Source organism: Globicephala melas, chromosome 12 (genome assembly GCF_963455315.2).
Source record: "Globicephala melas chromosome 12, mGloMel1.2, whole genome shotgun sequence".
NCBI lineage: Eukaryota > Metazoa > Chordata > Mammalia > Artiodactyla > Delphinidae > Globicephala > Globicephala melas.
In genome coordinates, this window is record NC_083325.1 from 87,673,799 (window position 1) to 87,695,063 (window position 21,265).

General features: G+C 43.1%; 1 protein-coding gene across 1 annotated transcript in view; it reads right to left on the minus strand.

The window, feature by feature from the left end:
* Positions 1 to 4,191: 4,191 nt before the first annotated feature.
* Positions 4,192 to 21,265, minus strand: part of DCDC2C (doublecortin domain containing 2C) — a 111,608-nt gene continuing 94,534 nt past the window's right edge. The window contains 2 exon segments of the mRNA XM_060309242.1: positions 4,192 to 5,741; positions 11,900 to 11,947. Coding sequence (XP_060165225.1) covers positions 5,517 to 5,741; positions 11,900 to 11,947 — 273 coding nt within the window. The 3' untranslated portion in view covers positions 4,192 to 5,516.

Consider the following 21,265-nt stretch of genomic DNA (forward strand, 5'->3'; position numbering starts at 1 on the left):
CACGACCGCAGCTCATCTTCCCCTGCAGGGGCCGCCATGAGGAATGGCACTCAAGGGCCTCGGAAGACCGACCCAAAGAATCTGTCCACTACCTGAGTCAGCTGACAAGGGGCCGGGGGATATCTGCCGGCGAGAATGGATATTCTTGGATTACCTGCTACATATAGTTGGATGTAGCCTCTGCCCACAGGACTCTGACCCCATGAAAATGCAAAACACAAGCCAAGTAGCACTCTGGACTGCTCTCAGCAATGTTGTTTCTGGCTGAGCTGAGGCAACCCTGTTGGCATTAAAACAAGAGCAGCGTAACACATCCCCTCACTGGACGTTAGAAACGCAGTGAACATCCAAAGGAAGAAAGAGAAGGGGGCAAATGGACGTAAATGACCTACTTCGTACCACTGCTGGCACCTTGAGAGCAAATGTTTTTAAAATCTTTTCCATTAGCAAAACTAGGCACGTGTGCAGAGCAGCTCACAGGCTGGACGTATATGCAGACTTCTATCTTTGACTTTCTAATCTGACATTTCTAAGGGTCTCAAAAGAGTAACTATTTGTATGTTGTGATATTTCAGAATATGAACAATAATAAAGGGCTGGTTTGCCACTACCAGGGAAATCCTGTTGGCTTCCTGCTTGCTGCAGTTTGACTACAGTGTTCGTGGAAATACGGTATGAAGCTCGATACCACAAGACAGCCTCAGAGCCATCAATACTTGAGTAAGCCAGGGAGACCCATAATTCCAAATTCCACCTAGGAGATCTTGGGAGCTGTTCCGGTAAGTTATTTCCTCTAGAAACAGTCTTAGCCTGCCTCTCTGGAGCCTTCTGAAATTACTGCACTAAGGTAGAAAAGGTTAAATGGAATGACGGGATTTACGGTCTCCTGCCGTTCGGTCTTGGTGCCGATCTATACAGCAAGCGGGGTCTGAGAAATTTCTCCAGAGATGTTAGCCAGCCAGCCAGGGCCAGCCCCTCCTCCTGCTGTCAATGATTGTTTGTATTAACAACTAACACCACTGGTGTCAAATGGCAGATTGAAAGTCAGAATTAGCAATCTTAGGCGGTAAACTAGATAGAAAAAAAAGTCACCTAAAATTAGAATTAACTCACATTCCTGTAAGGGGGGGCGGGCTTAGCTGCGGCCCTGGCCGAGAACAAACCCACGGAAAATCAGCAGATCAGACCACACGGAGGTCCAGTCCTGCAGGGTCCGGCACAGCCCCGCGGCTGGTCTCCTGCCCGACACCCTTTGCACCAGGGAAGCCCACCTCACATTCTGCCCTGTGTCCTCAAACCCCTCAAAGAGGCACACCTGAGTGCCATGAAGATGCATGCTGTGCACCTGCGACATCAGAGAGGGACGTCCTCCGGAGCAGGGGGACCTGAGCTTCACGAGCATTTAGGTGGTTAGTTTGCCGCGTCCTTTCTCTCAGAGAGCACGAAGCAATGGATCCTGCCCCAGGAAAGGGTGCCAGGGGCCCGTTTCCTTGCTGTGCTCTGATCTGCTGAAAGAATCACACAATGACATCTTGTGTTTAAAAAAAAGGGGGGGGGATGAAAACACGCCCAAAATCAGTGATGCATGAAAAATTCTAAGTTTTCACTGGTCAGATTTTTTTTTAATAAAAATAAAAGGAATCGCATTTAGGTGCTGCAGTTTTCCAGCGAGCTCACCAGCATGTGTGCCCCAGGGAGGTGGGTGTCCCCTGATTCTTCTTCCATTGCAATCTGGAATTTGCCCATTATGCAGAGTTCCAGAAATACATCAGAATATGTCACTCGAGGATTAAGAAAAAAAATTAAGCTCGCCGATTTTCAAATTCTTAAAATTTTGAATATCCTATGTGTATTTTTTCAGGAAAGAATCCAGCTTCATTGGCATGTGACCTTGTTTTCCCACTGAGAAATACGAGATGCAAACTTTATTCAAACTAATGTCTGTTGGTGTCACCAATGAACAATGCCAACAACACACTACACCTAACTTTTTAAAAATTCTCTGGGTAGACCATTCTAAACCTCGAAGTTCACAGTTAAGTCTCGTATTCATTTATAAGCATTTTATTTTAGCATTGTTTTAATTTTTTTAATAGCATTATTTTTTTATTTTAGCATTTAAAGTGCAGAATTTGAGGGACAAACACAACATCCAATGAGTCCATGATGTACAGTTAAAGCTGGGCCTTCCCTGAGTTTTCTTTTCAATTGTTTAGTTGAGTTATAAGCAGCGACATACTAGATACACCTTATAAATAATAAGCAGGGATACTGCTTAAAAGAAATCCATCATCTTGGTGATAGGCAGCATTCTTCCAGCCAAGATGCCATTTCTGGATACAACTTTTGCCCACCTGTTCGAATTGATTGCCACATCACTAATACTTCATGAAATGACAAGGTGCCCCTTTGGACAGCCCCAGAAGGGCTGCAGGAAATGGCCAGGGAGCCAACTAAAGGGAGCTGCCTATTTCAGAATGAGGGAAGATGGGCCACTTCTCACCCTACCCAGACACATCCGAGATCCAGGAAGCAAGCAGAAGCTTGAAGCCAGGGTCACCTACACAACGTCTGTGCTTCAAACTCATGCATTTTCCACAGATAAGAGCCCCAGCATTCACCCACGGTCTCCAGTACTCTTGATCTGCACTGCACACAAAACATGTTTTGTTACCTTCTTTCTAATCCATAGTGGAGTAAACATTTCTCAAATTTTTCTAAATTTTGGTTATTGTCTGTTCCAAATCATTTGTAAGCTTTGATCAGATTATCCAACAAATAGAGCCAAATATACAACTGCAACTATATTTTATAGAATTGCAAGTTTGCAATTTTGGGGGGAAAAGCTTAAAACCAGCAGGGCATTGAAATGTATCCTAAAAAAAAGCAAAGGACGGGACTTCCCTGGCGGTCCAGTGGTTAAGACTCCACACTTCCAATGCAGGGGGCACAGGTTTGATAAGATCCCTGGTCAGGGAACTAAGATCCCACAGGCCATGCCACGCTGCACAGCCAAAAAAAAGAAAAAAAAAAAAACAAGAAAAAGCAAAGGAGGCATTCAACATATTGAATGATGAGAGTTCAAGTGGACGACTTGATTTGGAAATTCTATAATTTTGCCTGGAAGTATCTCAACTGGTAGGAAGTTTATGAAGAACCTATTTTTAATTGGATTAATTTGTATTTTTATCACAATAACATAAAATTAAGAGCCTCTGTGATTTTGCAGCATATAAATTTAACAAAATGTTAAAAGAATCATCAATAGAAACAACCCTTTGCTGAGTTGTTTTGTAAAAATGCTTGTCAACAAAAGACATCCTGAGTGGAAGCAACAGACAATAACTACAAAAATATTTGCCTGAAATATTTACAATTTTAATATTTTTAAAATAGCATTGAGAATTTTCACCTTAGCAAAACTTGCTATGAGATTACCAGGTCCCTCAGCACCTCTAGAGAGAGTATTTTCTGAATTAAAAATATAACAGTATATAGAGAAGATTAAATTGGAGGTGTCAGAAATTTCAAATTTATTAACCACAAAATACTACTTTGAAGAATATTAAAGGAAATTTTATAAGAAATTTACAATAATTACACCATATTAAAAGCAGATATTTTTTGAAAAATTCCAGGGACATGGTATTAAATAAGTATAATTTTAGGAATGCAATTAACACACATGAATATGTACCAATATGGGGATTTATTGAATCAAGGTGTTTAAGAGAATCTCCGTCCAAGTAGTAGCTGAACACTAAACTCAACAAACTCCAAGGTGGGTAAACTCAAAGAGTTATGCACCTAGACACATCATAATTGAACTATCAAAAGCCAAAGGCAAAGAGAGAACCTTAAAAGTGTAAGAAAAAAGCAACTCCTCATGTACAAAGTAAACTGTGCTACCTCAATGGAATCAGAAATCGTTTCTTTTGCCATATTTTTTTCCTGTAAAAGGGAAATATGTTTCCACTGTTCATTTTCCTTCTGGTTTCCACTACTCGGTTCAGAAGGCTCAGTAGACATTCTTTTTTTTTTTTTTTAACATCTTTATTGGAGTATAATTGCTTTACAATGGTGTGTTAGTTTCTGCTTTATAACAAAGTGAATCAGTTATACATACACATATGTTCCCATATCTCTTCCCTCTTGTGTCTCCCTCCCTCCCACGCTCCCATCCCAGCCCTTTAGGTGGTCACAAAGCACCGAGCTGATCTCCCTGTGCTATGCGGCTGCTTCCCACTAGCTATCTATTTTACGTTTGATAGTTTATATATGTCCATGCCACTCTCTCACTTTGTCACAGCTTACCCTTCCCCCTGCCCATATCCTCAAGTCCATTCTCTAGTAGGTCTGTGTCTTTATTCCCGTCTTACCCCTAGGTTCTTCATGACCTTTTTTTTTCCCTTAGATTCCATATATATGTGCTAGCATACGGTATTTGTTTTCCTCTTTCTGACTTACTTCACTCTGTATAAAGGACTCTAGGTCCATGCACCTCACTACAAATAACTCAGTTTCATTTATTTTTATGGCTGAGTAATATTCCGTCGTATATATGTGCCACACCTTCTTTATCCATTCATCCGATGATGGACACTTAGGTTGCTTCCATCTCCTGGCTATTGTAAATAGAGCTGCAATGAACATTTCGGTACATGACTCTTTCTGAATTATGGTTTTCTCAGGGTATTTCTTAAACTCTCCTCTTCTGCTTACTTTCTCACTTTTTCTTGTATACCCCAAGAGGTTCTGACACACTGTCATACAGACCAACCTCTAAAGCATTCTAAGCATAAATATAAGAAGTTGACACTGTCGAACCTGCTGCCAATGATTGTAACTATTTTATCAATATTTATTACAGAAAATATGTTTACATTCTTAACACGAACATGCCCAGTATCTTGGAGATGAAGATATTTAAGTCTCTAATTGTGAAAATTTAACCTTGTTGATAGCACATGATCTTTTTTACCAAAATGCAAAGGTAAACAGCCTACGACTTCTTTAAATATGACCAAAATGCAAACAAAATACATATAACAGCTATATGTGTACTCAGCAAAACAATCCCCAAACTCTGAACAGAGTGATTTGAAAGCATACATTATTTGCTAACATTAAGATCTTTGCTAAAGAAAACTGTTAAATCTTTGCACTTAGCCACGTGGGTATTTTCTCATAAAAATAAGCAAATAGAATTTAAAATCCATTTCCCAGGTGGCCTTGGTATTTTTTTTTCTTTTCGTTTGGATTTAATCATTCATTAGGTAACATATTTTCATACTTTGAACCTCACACACAAGAGGTTCTAGGTACCTCTTTGTGAGAACTTCCAAGTTGCATAAAAATAAAACCATACCTTCCAATACACATTCCAAGAAAAAAAAGTCATTAGGGCAAATGTGCACAGGTTATTCCAAACCCTTCTGGTTTTCTGAACAATCTTTGTGTGACTTAATTATAAAGAACCACATTTCACTCTTTCAAATGTTTACTAAAAAGAAATATCACCAAGAAAAGGAATCAGAACAATATGGAATCCACTGGAAAACCCTCATCTTTAGCTTTTGAGGAGACCCTAGTGCTTGGGACCTCGGCTTCACGCCAGACATGATTTTCTTGCTGTTAAACTGTCCATATGTGAGATGGAAGCACCAGGATGGAAGAAAGATTGACTTCAAGTGGATATAAGGGTGACTTTTTAAAGTTATTGATTTCCACTCCCAGGCCATCTGAAAAACATAAAAAAGCCGGTTGGAGGAAAAACTTCCTAAAAGCTGTGATCTGGCCACATCCTACTCCCAGTTCTCACAAGAGCTGGTATTTCTGTAAAGTCTGGATTCCGGGCGATTTTCTGGGCCACAATCTCTGTCATGTTGAGAGTCCAGGATCTACAGTATTAGATAAAAACTAATCACAACGCTTCCAGGCAGCAGTCTGCTGCCAGGAAGGCACTGATGCAGAAAACAACCTTGAAAATTTATTTTGAAATGATGTTGAAATTAGTTCAGGGTTAGTGATCACCTTATTTCAGTTGATCTGAAGAGGCCCCTTTCTGTCCCACCTGCCCCTTCTCCGCTCCCAACCCCCAGCTCCTGTCGTTAAATGTGCTGAGATGCTTTGGCATTGCTTGAATCTGAATTTTTTTGTTTGACTAATACTGAATTAACCCCTAAGGGAGTGATTCAGTATTACGTACTGATACGTAATCCATCCCCCAGAAACCAGATGACTCTAAAATTAGGCCCCAAATGTGGGTATCATCTAGATGCAATATTTTAAATGAAGCAGTATTTATGTATCCATTAAAATAAAAAGAATCTATCTTACACCAGAATATTACTACGACTTTTAGAGAGTTTAATTTCATTTGTCACACAATAATTCCATACTGAGGCAGGTTAAGTATTTTAGTGGATTTGGAACTAAAAAAGTAAATTTGAAAGGAAGAAAGAAAAGCATGAGTCCAAGTCCTGCCCTGTTATCTATAAGCCGCAGGTCACATGTGCCTTTGGGCCTACTAACTAACCCCTATGGTGACCTCATGGTACAATGTCTGCTGTAAACACCGTGATCTCTGGATTTGCTCCCACCTCCAATATTACACTTCTCATTTTACAGAAGACACCATATCCAGTAAATGCTCAAGACTGTTGGGTCAATAAAGGGTGACATCTGGACTAGACCGGAGGTTCTTACCCAGAATCCATCCTTTTCCCACAATAACACGCATCAGACACTGGAACAGAGGGCTCAGGCAGAAAGAATGAGAAATGCAGTTCTAAATGCCTTTTCACGCACCAAAACACGTTGTAAGAATGGAACCAGATCAAAATTGATGGGTTCTCCCCCAGAAATGTATTAATTAACTGAAAAAAATCTAAAGACAAGATGGAGACGGTTTCCATTGGATTACAGTGTCCTCCGTAAGGGGTAACAAATGCTACGGTCAAGTCTAACAATAAATTAAGAAACCATAAATATGGTGAAATAATAGCGTTCCTTCCTCCTTCCACATATGCCAACACTGTATTACTAATTAGCAGATGGTGAAGAACGGGTATGATTTTAACTAGACCTTGACAATCCTGAAATCTTTGTTGCCATCTTTGTTCTGGCAGTCAAGAAGCTTAACAGTTAACCCTCTAAGAGTCAAATCTGGCAATAATATTAGCAGAAGTTCTGAGTTCTGGGTAGAATAATCTGCTTGTCGTCCCTCATTTAATGGAAAAAAGGCCACCACCAAAATGAAATAACAGTATAGTCAACTTTTTTTTGTGCCTCACGTGTATCCAGCAATAAACATTACCACTTTCAACTATCCCAACAACCTATGAGTTACGCATTATTATTAGCTCCAGTTTATGGATGAGACACAGACCTAGTTCACACACTTGTGTAGTCTGACTTGAAAGTCCATTCTCTTCATCACCAAAAATGCACCATTCCCTGCGGTTCTACTGTCTATTTCTGACACGTATGTGTATGTATATGTATATATAAAGTAGATGTGTTTGTGTGTGGATTTATATATAATATGTATAATAATTATGTCTTAATTCACTTTTAAATAGGAATAATTAGTTACAGATAACTATGTAAATACGTATAATTTTCAGGATGGCTGAGTCACTCTGGAATGCCAGATACGGGTGATGTTCTAAGAAACAGGGAAGATCTGGGTCCCGTGACAATGTCCATGAAATCTCATCAACCACACCCCTCCACTTCCAGCTTTACACTCAGGGAACAGAAGAAGGAATTCCAGGTACATTTAGCCTCAATCATTGTTTTAAAACTTTATGTCTGGCCACCAAAATATGAAATTCATTCATCTTAATATTCTACTAGCATTACCTCTTCAGCATAACGAGAAAAAACGGCTTAATTTCATTTTCATTTGCCTTATGATCCTTTCTAGCTTCAGACTGTTGTTCTTCACAACCATGGCTGATATTGTGTTTTCATGGTACTTGTTGTTCTTTGTGTTCTCCCTGAGTCATCTGTTTTTGAGATGCTTGTCCCCAGGATGGCTGTGCAGGGGGTCCTTGTTTGTCAGGTATCTGTTCTTGGGATGCTTCTCCCAAGGATGGCTGTGCAGGGGGTCCTTGTTTGTCAGGTATCTGTTTTTGAGATGCTTCTCCCAAGGGCGGCTGTGCAGGGGGTCCTTGTTTATCAGGTATCTGTTCTTGGGATGCTTGTCCCAGGGATGGCTGTTCAAATGATTCTTGCTTCTCAGGTATCTGTCCATCAGATGACTGTCCCAAGTATGACCGTTTCAGCAATTCTTGTTTGTCAAGTTTTACTTCCGGTTGTCTTGGTGATGACTCTTCCTGTGATTGCTGTCCCACTGGTGGTTCTCTTTGGTCTTCTATTTTTACTGGGCTGTCCAGTACTACAGGTGTATTTTTTTCCTCTAGAATATCATATGGTTCTTTTTCTTGTTTTCAGAAAACAAAATAAACCAAAATCACCAATAAACATAGTAGCCATCTAAACCAGGTGAAATAAATCATAAAATGATAAGCATGCTACTGTATCATTGATTTCAAAATGACAGTAATAATATTAATAAAATAGCTTTCACATAGGATATTACACTTACGATGTGCTTTTACTTGTCTTATCACTTTTACTCTCATTTAGAAATACAGTCCATTCGTTGTTTACATATTTAAAAACCACTGGAAACTTTTTCTATGAGTCACTGAGGTAGGGAGGGCACTTTTATTAAAATAAGAAAGAATCAGTGCAGGAGAATCCAGAGCCACTGTTTTCCAGCAGAGGCACCAACAAGATGAAGAACAACCCACCAAGTGCAGGAAGATTCATGTACTTATGGACCTTCCACCAGCCAAACCATGTTCGCCAATGCCACCGCGATTCCTACAGAGATAAATGCCATCTGTTGTAGGAAATCAGAGGATACTCCTAAAAACTGAAAACACCGCTGTTTGAAACAACACATGGAAAGACATCCTCAGCTGCAGCTTCACAGAACCTGAGACAAGGTTCTTCCCTTCACTCCAAATCTGCTCTTCCTCTTGTTCTCAGGAGTAACACCAGACCCCAATCCAGAAACCCCAGCTCCAATTTCCTCCTCATCTCTCACGTCCCTTTTGCGGCTAAGTCTGGTCAATTGAGTCTACTTCCAGAAAGCTACTGCCATGGCCCCGATGCCACCATCTAATAGGTGGAATGGCGGGTGCATGTAACGCTCTTACCTCTCCCTTCCCCCTCCCGCTGTCAGAGTGATGATTTTAAAACATAAGTTTGATCACATCATCTCCCTGCTTTAACATTATCTACAGGATAAAGACCAAACCTTTAGAGTGACACACAAGGGCGTGGCAGTGATGACAAGCAGACCAGGACTGTGCCCCCTGCCCTAGTGTCGAGCTGCCAGACAGCTCCCAGCCAACTAGCACCCAGGCAGGGCCAAATGTCTCGCCCGACCACAGGGCTGTGGACGTGAAGTCCTCCTCTGGGCTGAGCTGCTAAGTGTCTGATGGAACCTCCTGTCTCTCCTCTCCTCTGGAAGACGGCAGCATCACAAAGGATCCAGATCCCTGAGTCACTGCTGGGAGGGGAGACACCCAGGACAGCCTCCACCCCGAAGCAGCCTTTGTGTGGTCGAGAAATAAACATTTATTGTGTCGAGTCAATGAGACTTGGGGTGGACACCTTTACGACAACTTGGCCTCACCTCCTGTCACTGATACCGCAGACCTTGGGCGCCAAGCCTCATCTGTGTCTCCATCTTCCCCTCGCACTGTTCCCTGACACTCGTTTTTTGTTCCAGCCTCACCCCCCAACGTGCCATCGCTCTTCCACACATTTGCACATGCAGACCCCTCGCCCCGCATCCCTTCTCAGCACTGCCTCCTTGGCAAGCTCCTCCCGAGTTGTGAAGGCACGAGTCATTTGAGCAACCCTCTCCTTTGTAACACCTTCTATCATCCCCTGCAGCCGCTCTCCTGGCCCCGGACACTCAGCCATTCTCTCTTCGGGACACTTCCAGGGTATCCAATACACACCTCCGTCCGTTTACACACCTGGGTCCCAGCCCCGAGAGAAACAAGCTTCTTGAGAACAGCAAAGCTGAGTCTAACTCCTATGTATTCTCTCCACAATCAAGGCCGAGCTCAGCGTCGGCAGCTCCACACCATTTTGTTTCATTTTTAAAGAACGGTAAAATGACACTTGAGCCCTGGCTCCCCTACCTACTTTCAGAATAATCCTGGACAAATCACCTTCCCTTCCTGGGTTTCAGTTATTTCTTTCTCAAAAAATACGGGTGAAAGTGTGGATCTTCAGAAATGCAGGATTATGGTGGACTGTAAACACTGATGCACAGTTGTCCCTCACTGTCTGCGGGTACCGGTTCCGGGAGCCCCACGGATAGCAAGTGCTTTATATAAAATGACGTAGTGTTTGCATACAGCCTAGGCACATTCTCCTGTAAACGTGAAATCACCTCTAGACTACTTATGATACCTAAGACAATGTAAATGCTACGTGAACAGTTGTAGATACGGTTAGATACTATGTGAATAGTCATCTGCACGTGGCAGATTAAAGTTTTTCTTTTCGGAAATTTCTGGAATGTCTTTTCAAATATTGTTGATCTGCCGTCGGTTGAATCCATCAATACAGAAGGCAAGCTGTGCACGTGGTATGACACTTATTATTATCACAAAAAGTTTCAAGAGCCCAAAAAGGGGATTATAGAAGAAAAACTGAGAACTGTCACAAGGTATTATATGATTATATGAAAATGAAAGGCCGAGATGGTGAGAGGCAAAAGAGGGGTTGAAACTGCCTTTGCAAACCCCCAGGAAGATCTGAAGCTGCTCACGGCTCACGTGCCGGCCTAGCGCCTCCTACAGGCTCCCTCCACACGCAGGCTGACCCTCTGCTTAGTCTGTCTCGCCTACTAGACCTCGAGCTGCTTGAGGGCAGGGGCTGTGCCTTACTCATCTTTGTTTCCCAAGCACCCAGCTCAGCCTGGCACGTGGAAGGTACTCAGAAAATGTCCGATAAATGAAACAAAGGGAATAAATAATAAATGGACCAGCAGTCCCTAGTCCCACACATGAAGCATCGCTAAAGACATACAAAATTAGACTGTGCAAAATTAAAAATGGTATTAAGATATTAAAGTGTGTTTATATGAATAACAGAGCACCCTACTATTTAATATAAAATTGCATTAAACATTAATATAAAATAATATATTGCTGCATTGGTATGTAATAAAGTGTATTTCAAACATCCCTGAGTTCACTTTGCCTTTTAAATGCAACGGCCGATGAGATGTCTCTGGCATTGTATACTTGTTCTGTATTGTTTCCTTTCAGAATTGAACCCATAATCCAATAAGCCCCTAAATATGGCTAAAAATGTGTCACTTCAAGGCACCTAAGAATTACCATATTTGTCTGAAGTCTCCTGTCTGAAACCTGCACCTTCTTACCCCAAGTTCAAGGGTTTTTTTTTTCTCTTCTCCCCTTTTTTCTTACAAAATGTTAATAAAGACAAATGCAGTAAAATCTTAAAATACTTGTATAGTTGAACAATGCAAATTCTGCCTGGACTGAACTGCTAGCTGACGGACAGTGTCACCTGTGCTGAGTAAAAATCTTCCTTTGTCAACCCACCTAAAAACAGTGCCACACAAGAGGGTTTGAAGAGGTCAGGGCACAGTTATGAAAGGTCAAAGCCAGACAGTCCGTGTAGCCATCTGCCCCCAAAATGGAAGTTCCGGTGGTGGCCCAGTGGAGGCGCTGCACACGTTTTCGGGGGTAACTGACAAGGACAGAGTGAGCACAGCAGGCGTGTGCCTGTCTCACACACACCCCATAAACGGTCATGACAATTGCTCTCTTACCAGGAAACGGAACCACTTTCTTATTCTTGCTGAGGTTCTTGAGAGATGCTAACAAAAAAGAAAGAAAAACCCAGATATTAATATTAATACACTGACCAAAGGGTTTACATACCATGAGATTGTGATGTGAGATCTACAGCTAAAAGAATTAGCAGAATGTCAGCACGTTGAGGAGTGCAGACAGCATTTAGGGCCATTTTGGTAAAAGTATGGTCCTGCATTTATTACACAGGAAGTCAGGCCAACATTATGCCAGTTAGTCTCTGAGATTATGGGGCAACAGAATTTTGATCTTCTTGTTTTTCCTCCTCTAAGAAAAAAAAGCATATTTTAGTTAAGCTTTTTTTTAAACTCCTCCCTCATTCAGTTTCCCAGTGCGAAGTCGGGGGAATATTGTGGCATTTCCTTTGCTGCATGACAAGGTTTAATAGGTAACGGGGGCTCTCCAGTTTGACCAGCAAACTGTAAAGTGCAGGTGTTGGGTGAACCCCACCAACAACCAGAAAATGTTGCTCAGTTTCCATGGCAGCTGCTCGTCAAAAACCTCAACACTGAAGAGCAGTGAAAATATAATATTCAGCCTACAATGAAAACTACTAAACCTAGAAATGTGTAATTTACATCAGTACTTGCAAGATACAAGACACTAGTACACACAAGCACAACATAAATAACGCAATAAAACTTCTGCAGATCCACCCATTTCACCTCTTATCTGACAATTCTGCTTTGATTTCAGGTCTTTTAAAGCTTGTGGGAGTCTCTGCCGATTCACCAACATGGCATGAAAATAGCTGTTCTATTGCAGATATATGCTCCTAAGCACATGCGTGTGTCGTTTCCACTGACATAATTAACACAGAAATACTTTTGTTAAAATGCACTTCAGTTAAAACGAACCCAGGAGCCAAATAACTAGACTGAAGCTGTTCTGAAGACCCGTTATGTTGGCAAGTGAGACGAAAAGGACAAGCAAGAGAAGCTGGGGGGCGGGGGGCTGCCAGTCACAGAAGAAGAAACGCGAGAAGCTGTTAGCAGAGTTGATTGGAGAGATTAGACTGCCAGCAGCAGCAGCTGGAGGAACTGAAAGCTGGATCGGAGAAAAAACCAACAAGAACTCACAGTTTCAGGAGAAGACTGGTTTAGATGACAATCGTGGGAGGTCAGAAGCCACCAAGAATCACAACAGCTGGATGACATCAGAAAAACCACTGCCTTTGCCCATTTTGAAGTATAATGTGATTTGAGCATATTGTTGAGTACTGTACTCAATACTTGCTTTGAAACCTCGTCCTCACTGTCACTTATTTTTGTGACTGTCAGAATCTACAGCAGCTGCTAGTTATGAATTAAGATGTCAGGCTCAAATTCGTGAAAACAAATCCAGCGTTTTGGTTTAAGGTGTAATTACTTTGTGAAAGTCAGAAACCCAAAGTTAGATAGCATTTAATTTTTGTATTTGGTAACAATTATGTAGGCATCTGATTTCTCTGTGAGCTAGGCATGTTTTTAGATAAATCAGCAAAGACCAAGTCCTTTCAGGGGATTACATATCAAATCAAAAAGTAGTTTGAATTCACAAAATCTTTGACAGTGGTTTGAAGATCCCAACCGGAGTCCTAGAATCACAGATTAACCTAATGAGTTCTCCTGCAACCAGTGTAGTTTTTTTATTCTTAAAATAATTCTAATTTTCTGTATTCAAATGTGCTGCTCATCATAGAAAATTTGGAAAATAGAGAATAGCACCTCCCCAAATGGAAATAAATTTAAGTCATAGACCCACCACTTGCTGTAAGTTGTAACCTAAATGAAGTCTGGAGTATAAAACCAGCATTTATCTCTGATATTATAGCCTCAAGATAAACTCCTAGATGTAGATTGCTGGTTCGGAGTTATGCGTACTTCAAAGTGCCCTACAGGAGAGGTTACCCAAGTCACACCCGCCTGAGGACACCATCTCCCCAGTAGCCCTCTTGAGCGAAGGCTGCTCACTCACTCTTCATGTGCTTGGAAGTGGGCATTTCCAGGCTTTATCCCTTCCTCAGCCCTAAAACCCCGCAGCCTCTCTACCGCCCACTCCCTGTCCTTGGAGTAGCCACGCCCTCCTCTTCTGGGCCACCCTAGCTCGTGGTTCCCGTGTCTCCCTCTGCCATAACCCCTGTCATCATCCTGGGGGAGCTCAGTGGCCACCTTCCAATCACGGCTTCTCATCCAAGGATACTGCACTCTACCCACTCCCACGATCACACCCTAGACCTTGTCCTTACCAAGAATGCTAACCCCTCTCAGCTTCACCCTCCAGTCCTTACAGCCCTCTCTCTCCCTTTACTGCCCCAACTCCGATTCCTCTACCTGGTCACCACCCGCCCCGCCCCACCTACCCTGCCGCCATCCCTCTGGCCCTCTCCCACCTTGTGCATGCTTCCTTCCTCATCCCACCCAGAGATTACGGTCCATCACCGGACTCATTCCTTTGATTCATGATCACTAACTTCCCAGGATCCCTTAGCTTTACAGCATAACCCTAATATGATCCCTGGGTCCATTCAGTAGCTCACTCTTCCAAGCAGCTGTCTCATGATCTTTCTCTTCAAAACTCCACTCCCTCCCTCTGCATTCACAGCTGATGACCTTGTGTCTATGTGTGAAGACGGAAGCGATCAGACAGACCTCCCACAGGCTCCCGCCCCTGCACTTCTCAAGCCACCAGCATCTGTATCCATACACTCTGTTACTTTGCACATCACTCTGGATAGACTGTCCTATTTCTAAACTGTACACTGATTTCACGTCTCTTACCTACCCAAGCACATCCTCCTGGCAATTATCCCTTCTCTCTCCTGCACCAGCAGTGTGTTCCCCTTTAGATCAGGACAAACGTGCTGGAACACCCACTACCTTTAAAAAAGGGATCCAACCTTGACCACGTGTCCACCTCTACCTACTGCCCCAGTCTGTGCTGCCCTTTCCAGCCTGAACACCCAGCAAGTGTTGCCTGTGCTGGACATCTCCATTTCCACTCCTCCCATTTTTTGGATTAACTCCTATCCGGCTTCGAGGTTATCTTTCTATAGGAATAATCTATTGTTAATGCTGCAAATGACTTCCATGTTATCAAACCCAAGGGTCAGTCGATCAGAAAAATTTAACTTGATTGAGTTCTATTACTGCTCAAATATTACTCCTTGGAAGGCTCGGAGCCATAGTTTTTTAAGCTGAAAGGCCCTTAAGAGGTTGGTCAATAAACTGTATTCCCACTGTGTGCCCTGGAGCCCTCCTCAGAGATGTCTCAGAGACCAGTGGGAGAACGTCAGCAAGAAGCAAAGGGAAGAGGCTGAATTTGTGGATTTCAACCCGCCCACATCCTCTTCCACCAAACAGTTCCTTTTTTCTCTTTCCACCTGGGGAAAAAGAAGTTCTGGTGTTTCTTTTACCTTTTTGTTTTAAAACAATTTTAGATTTACAGGAATGTTGCAAAGATAGTGCAGAGCGTTCCAATACACTGTTCACCCAGATTCCCCTGCTGTGAACATCTTACATAACAATGGTACATTTGTAAAAACTGAAACTAACATTCGGACAATACTATTTAACTGACTTATTTGGATTTCACTAGTTTTTCCACTAATGTCCTTTTTCTGCTCCAGGATCCAATTCAAGATAGCACCTTGCACTTAATTCATATTCTCTCCTAATCTCCTCCAAACTGTGACAGTTTCTCAGTCTTTATTTCTCATGACTTGACACTTCTGAAGAGTGCTGGTTGGGTATTTTGGAGAATGTCCCCCAATTCCGGTGTAGCTGATACTTTCTCATTTTGGACTGGAGTTATGGATTTGGGGGAGTAACACCAGAGCCCTCTCACTGCATCACACCAAGAGGTATATTATATCAACATCACTTTATCACTGGTGATAGGAACCTTGATCACTCGGGTAGGTGGTGCCTGTCAGCTTTCTCTACTATAAAGTTTTCTGATGTCTTCTTTCAAAGACTGAAAACCAATGACCTTGTGCTTACCTTTTATTTTGCACATGAAAAAATAAGATTCAGATAAGGCTTCAAATAAGTCATGTTCACAGTCACACTGTGTATTAATATTAGTGGGACTAGAATCCCAAAAGAAGAAAAATTGTAAAGGAGAGATTGGCTACTGGGTCTTTAAGGTCCTTCCCTAGTCTAAATTTCAATCATGTTGTAAGCTATTTACCCTTCTTTTATTCATATTGATAAAAACATATCAGAGACTCATTTGAAAGAAATGAGAACTCACTATGCTACAGGTACTATTCCTATAAAATTTGCCCAGAAATGCAACAAAAGTATATGGTAAAAGCAGATAAGATGTGTTCTTGGACCATTCAATGTTGGCAGATGTTTCAAGCTGAACACTTGTTTAGCGCAGAGTAACAGTAAAATGCCAACTAGAGGACGAGCCAAAATCAGGTAAGCAGGAATCCCCTGGTGGCACAATGGTTAAAAATCCGCCTGCCAACGCAGGGGATTGGGCTCAAGGCCTGGTCCGGGAAGATCCCACATGCCATGGAGCAACTAAGCCCGTGCGCTACAACTACTGAGCCTGTGCTCTAGAGCCCGTGAGCCACAACTACTGAAGCCCACGTGCCACAACTACTGAAGCCCACGCACCTAGAGCCCGTGCTCCACAACGAAGAGTAGCCCCGGCTCGCCACAACTAGAGAAAGCCTGTGCGTAGCAACAACGACCCAATGCAGCCAAAAATAAATAAATTAAATAAATATTTTTTTTTAAAAATCAGGCGAACAGAAATGGCTGGAAATTAAAGTGGGGCAGTGATGAAGGTGCAGCACACACAGAGAAGGGCCCTCCCCCAGCCAAGATTCCACTACACAACACAGTAAAACAGATGTGGAGGACCTGGGATGTTTCAAAAGAGCGAAGTGGAGAACAAAGAAGTACCTTGCGTTTGTATACAGTTCTAGAGTTTTCAACAGACTTTCAGACTACTTTTCTCATCTAGCATCACAACACGTGCTGTCGAATCTGAAGATGAGAGAAATAACGTTCAGAGAGGTGAAATGACTAGCTTTGGACACCACAGATAACGGGGTGAGGCTGGTACGTGTCCCTAGAGCCCTGGGTCTACTACACTGTCCACGGCACACATGGGTAAGTTAAACTGTTATGGGTGAGTTAAACTAATAGTTAAACTATTAGTTTAACTATTATAAATAGTTAAACTATTAAGGTTCATTTTAATGCTCAGTTCCTCCTTTTTGCTTCTTTTCGATTCTAAAATATTTTTAAAACAATTTTTAAATAATTATATATTAGCATCTTCCCAGCAATTTTAATTTATCCTATGACAGCTTCTCCAGGACCGTTTTGGAGGAGGGCTGTCTACAAACAGGAGAAAGCCCACACGCCCTCTGGCTACCAGGAAGGCAAAGGAAATGACCCCTCTTCATGCACCCTATGAATACAGCACGTCGTCTTCAACCTCTAAAGAGGAAAGCTGCGGTGTAAATCTAACTTGTTTTATAATCACTAAGAAACAATGTTTATAAAACTCAAAAGGTCATTTAATCAGGCTAAGATTGTTTAGCCTAGAAGACTGGAGAGGCGCTTCATATAGATCAAATGCTACACAGGAAATGAGTTAGCTCCACTAGCACAAGAAAGAGAGAGAGGTTTTAGATGATCATAAACGACTTGTGTTTCAGTAGTAAGGAAATAATCCAAGGAAAAAAAAGTACGTGAACACTTTTCTCTAGAATTATTTGGAACTCATTCTGTCTAAAGGCAAAGACTCTGGATTCAAAACTCAAACAACCTCCAGCAAATTAAAGTCAGTCCCACCATCAGCCCGAGTGACCACTGAGCTTTCGTCCCCATGGCTGCTATCCCCAAGGTGGACCTCCCAGACTCTCTGCCCAGCCTCAGCACGGGCGACAGCACAGAGGGATGGGCAGCTCTCCGCTCACACTAATCAGTCCAGAAAAGATAACGGGAAGAGCAGACCCCAAGTGGGTTTCACAGATTCAGCGCGACTCAGAACCTACAGGAGCATCTGACTCCACCACCTCCTCTTATCAATGAGCCTCTGGGCCCTGCACCCGGTCTGGGTTGACGCAGCAGGTCCAGGGCTATTAGTAGCCGTGGGATGCAGGCTCAGTTCTTACTCTGCTTTGTCCCATGTGGCAAACCCAAGCATTATTTTACATCTAAGTCGAGGATCACAGAATATCTCTAAAGGGACTTGCCAAAACACGAGCCTCTCAGATAACAGCACTCATAATTTACACAATCAAAAGAAACACCAACTAGCTAGTGACTGCCTACCGCATACCTGTGAGGGTGCACAGACGCATTCAGACGTGCTGATGGATGTGTGAGCACTCACAGCGCGAGACCAGGGCCCGGACCACCAAGCCAACAGTAACTGTTTGGTTTTCTTTCAGTTTTCCTCATCCTTGGGGGTAACAAGATGCATATTCAGTGGACTAATTTCCTGCATGGCTAACATCCTGACCTACAGAGCAGGGAGGCTCTCACAAGCCTACATGGTGTGACTGTCAGAGCATCTGGATTTAGAACTCAGTTACGGTCTCCCACACCTACTTACTAACAGTCAACTTCCTCAGAGAAAAGGTGGCTTCCATTTACAAGGGAAGCTGAGTCACTGGCTTCATCTCACTGCGGGATGTAAAGAACTGGTAACAACTCCCAAGAGCAGAGGCTTTACCCACTGGCCGCCTGACAGGAAGAGAAGCGAAGGGGGAAAGATTCCCTTGGCGGGGGAGATGGGGAGGGCTGAGGGCCCTGAGACCCAGAGTCACCACTCTGCTCAGGGCCACTCTGGTGAAAACCATACCAACAGCAGGGAGATGAGCAGAAGCCTGGCTCAGGCGAGTCAGTCTCCCGGCTTTACCCAAAGGTTTAAATAAAATGAGAATTAAAAAATAAACCCTCATGATTCATTTTGTTAGAACGAACTGTTATCACGGGTCAAAAGAAGCTGTCAGGGCTTCCCTGGTGGCACAGTGGTTGGGAGTCCGTCTGCTGATGCAGGGGACACAGGTTCGTGCCCCGGTCCGGGAAGATCCCACATGCCGCGGAGCGGCTGGGCCCGTGAGCCATGGCCGCTGAGCCTGCGCGTCCGGAGCCTGTGCTCCGCAACGGGAGAGGCCACAACAGTGAGAGGCCCGCGTACGGCCAAAAAAAAAAAAAAAGAAAGAAAAAGAGGCTGTCAAAACAGACAGCACTCAGGAAACTCACCGCAAAGCCATGATGTGCTTTGAACTAAAAACAGGTTGAGCAGAAAGGCCAGGCCACCACTGGGTCTGTGTTCCCCGCTCTCGAGAGGCTCCTGTCTTGCCTCCTGGACCCAAATCATCACCAGCTGTTAGCAGCTCTTTGAATGACAATAACAGGTCATCAGAGAGCCAAGCTAATTTATGACCATAAAAAAGTGTTAAAAATTCATTTTTAACAATTCCTAAGTTGTCAGATTGACTAAAATCATAGCCAAAAAAAAAAAGAGAGAGAGAGAGAGAGACCTCTAATGAGGTCTTTTAGAATGAGCATCTGGCCTGGTCAAGCTATAGTTCATGGTTCTTGGGCTCACAGCACCCAGGGGAATCAAACGGCCAGGAGACCTACTTGTGTCTACACTGCAAAAAGGGATTTATCAGCCAGGCAGGCTGGGCACTGGGCAGCATCAGGCTGTTCCTGGGATTTTGCCCCTGGAGCTGTGAATGAAAAACGCTCTGAAGCAAAGAAAAGCAGGTGGAAATCACAGTGGAAAAAAAATTGATTTGTTTTTCTGATTCTTTGGTTCCTTCTCTTTGAGTATCCCTCCACTTCCCAATTCCCAAAAACAAACAAAAATAACTGCACTAGAACACCGCCAAAAATTATTCCCAGTGAGGAAAAAAAAAGTATTACGGACTTGAATTAAACTTCAGGGACTTAAAACTGCCTCATTCTCCTAGAAAAATGAAACTTGCAAACTCTCACAAAACATAAGATACCGCAGTGTTTTGGAAACAGTGTTGCTCCTGCTAAGAATTCTGAGATTTTTTAAGCACCTGATCCTGTAGAAGTTGATAGGATGGATGGCTGCTAACAGCCATGAGTACTCAGTAGGGAAGGTAACACGTTTTAAGCAGGTGTGAAATAGGCTCATCCCCTTCCACCAGATAAATGTTTGTGTTGGGCCACAGCTTCCGGCAGCCTCGGATTGGCTGCTTAACTCCAACAGCTCGGGGTAACGTGCTTGAGTGAAACACCGCCCGGAGGCCTTGGAGGCTGTAACTGAACCTCAGAGCTGTCCGGTAGAGCCGAAGGCAGCCTGGCCACTTGGGGAAAAAACCAGAGGGGTCCTGACATCACTCACAGCCCGCTCACCAGGCGCTCAAGCGCCGGCGTTAACTGTCGAACCCGCCGCAAGCCCACGCTTCCAGGGCCACAGCCGAGCTGACCCTGACGCCCAGCGCCAGCACAGTGCCTCGCTGGCAACAGGGGAGAGAGGGAAGAGAGCTGGTTTTGCTTGAGTTTCTGCTGTTTCTTCAGTCACCTCTGCCACCAAGGACAAGACGGGTAATCCTTCTGTTTCCTCCCCTGTGAAATGAGGATTGTCACCTGGCAAGGGTGCTAAAATGAAAATAAAATTCAGAAGGAAATGTCTATGGAGGAACTGTGGAATCCGTGCGTGTTTTTAAATTATTGTTACAGCAGATGGTTCAATATATGTTTTATATACTTAAGGCTCAATAAAAGCCGACAGCACTTAATGGGATTTTTTAAGTACTCAGGACCTTGACTGCAGGGAAGGGCACAGAGAGGCTGAAAGGGAAGGTCGGCTCTGCCCTCGGAGATTGCTCTCTGGGGTGAACTGTCACCTCAAGAGCAAATAACAAAAGGGAAATCAAATACCAAAAAATCAAATAACAAAAAGGAAAAGAGAAGCAGGGGGTTTAGACCACACCCTAAACCGAACAGACACGCATGTCAGACTTATGTGTGACCCCCAGCAGGTTTATTTCTGGTCAGTAGGTGGCGACCTGGGGCTCAAGTGGCTGGGAGCAAACACCACCTTCATGTTTAAATACCTGGGGGTCTACTTTTTAAACCTCTTTTCTTGAAAACAAAAAAATCTCTGATCATCTTACTGGCATTTATAGATGGTGAGTTTTCTCTTAAGTTACCAAGAAGAGTAGAAAATCAAAAGGTACACATTCTCCCGAAATTCAATGGAAATTCTATTTCCCTCACATTCAATGGAAATTGTTGTTGAAAGATTTTGACTGTGGGACACTGACAATTGTAATTCAACTTTAAAATTGAAACCCAAAATGTCATAACGCAGGGTGGGTCCGAGGA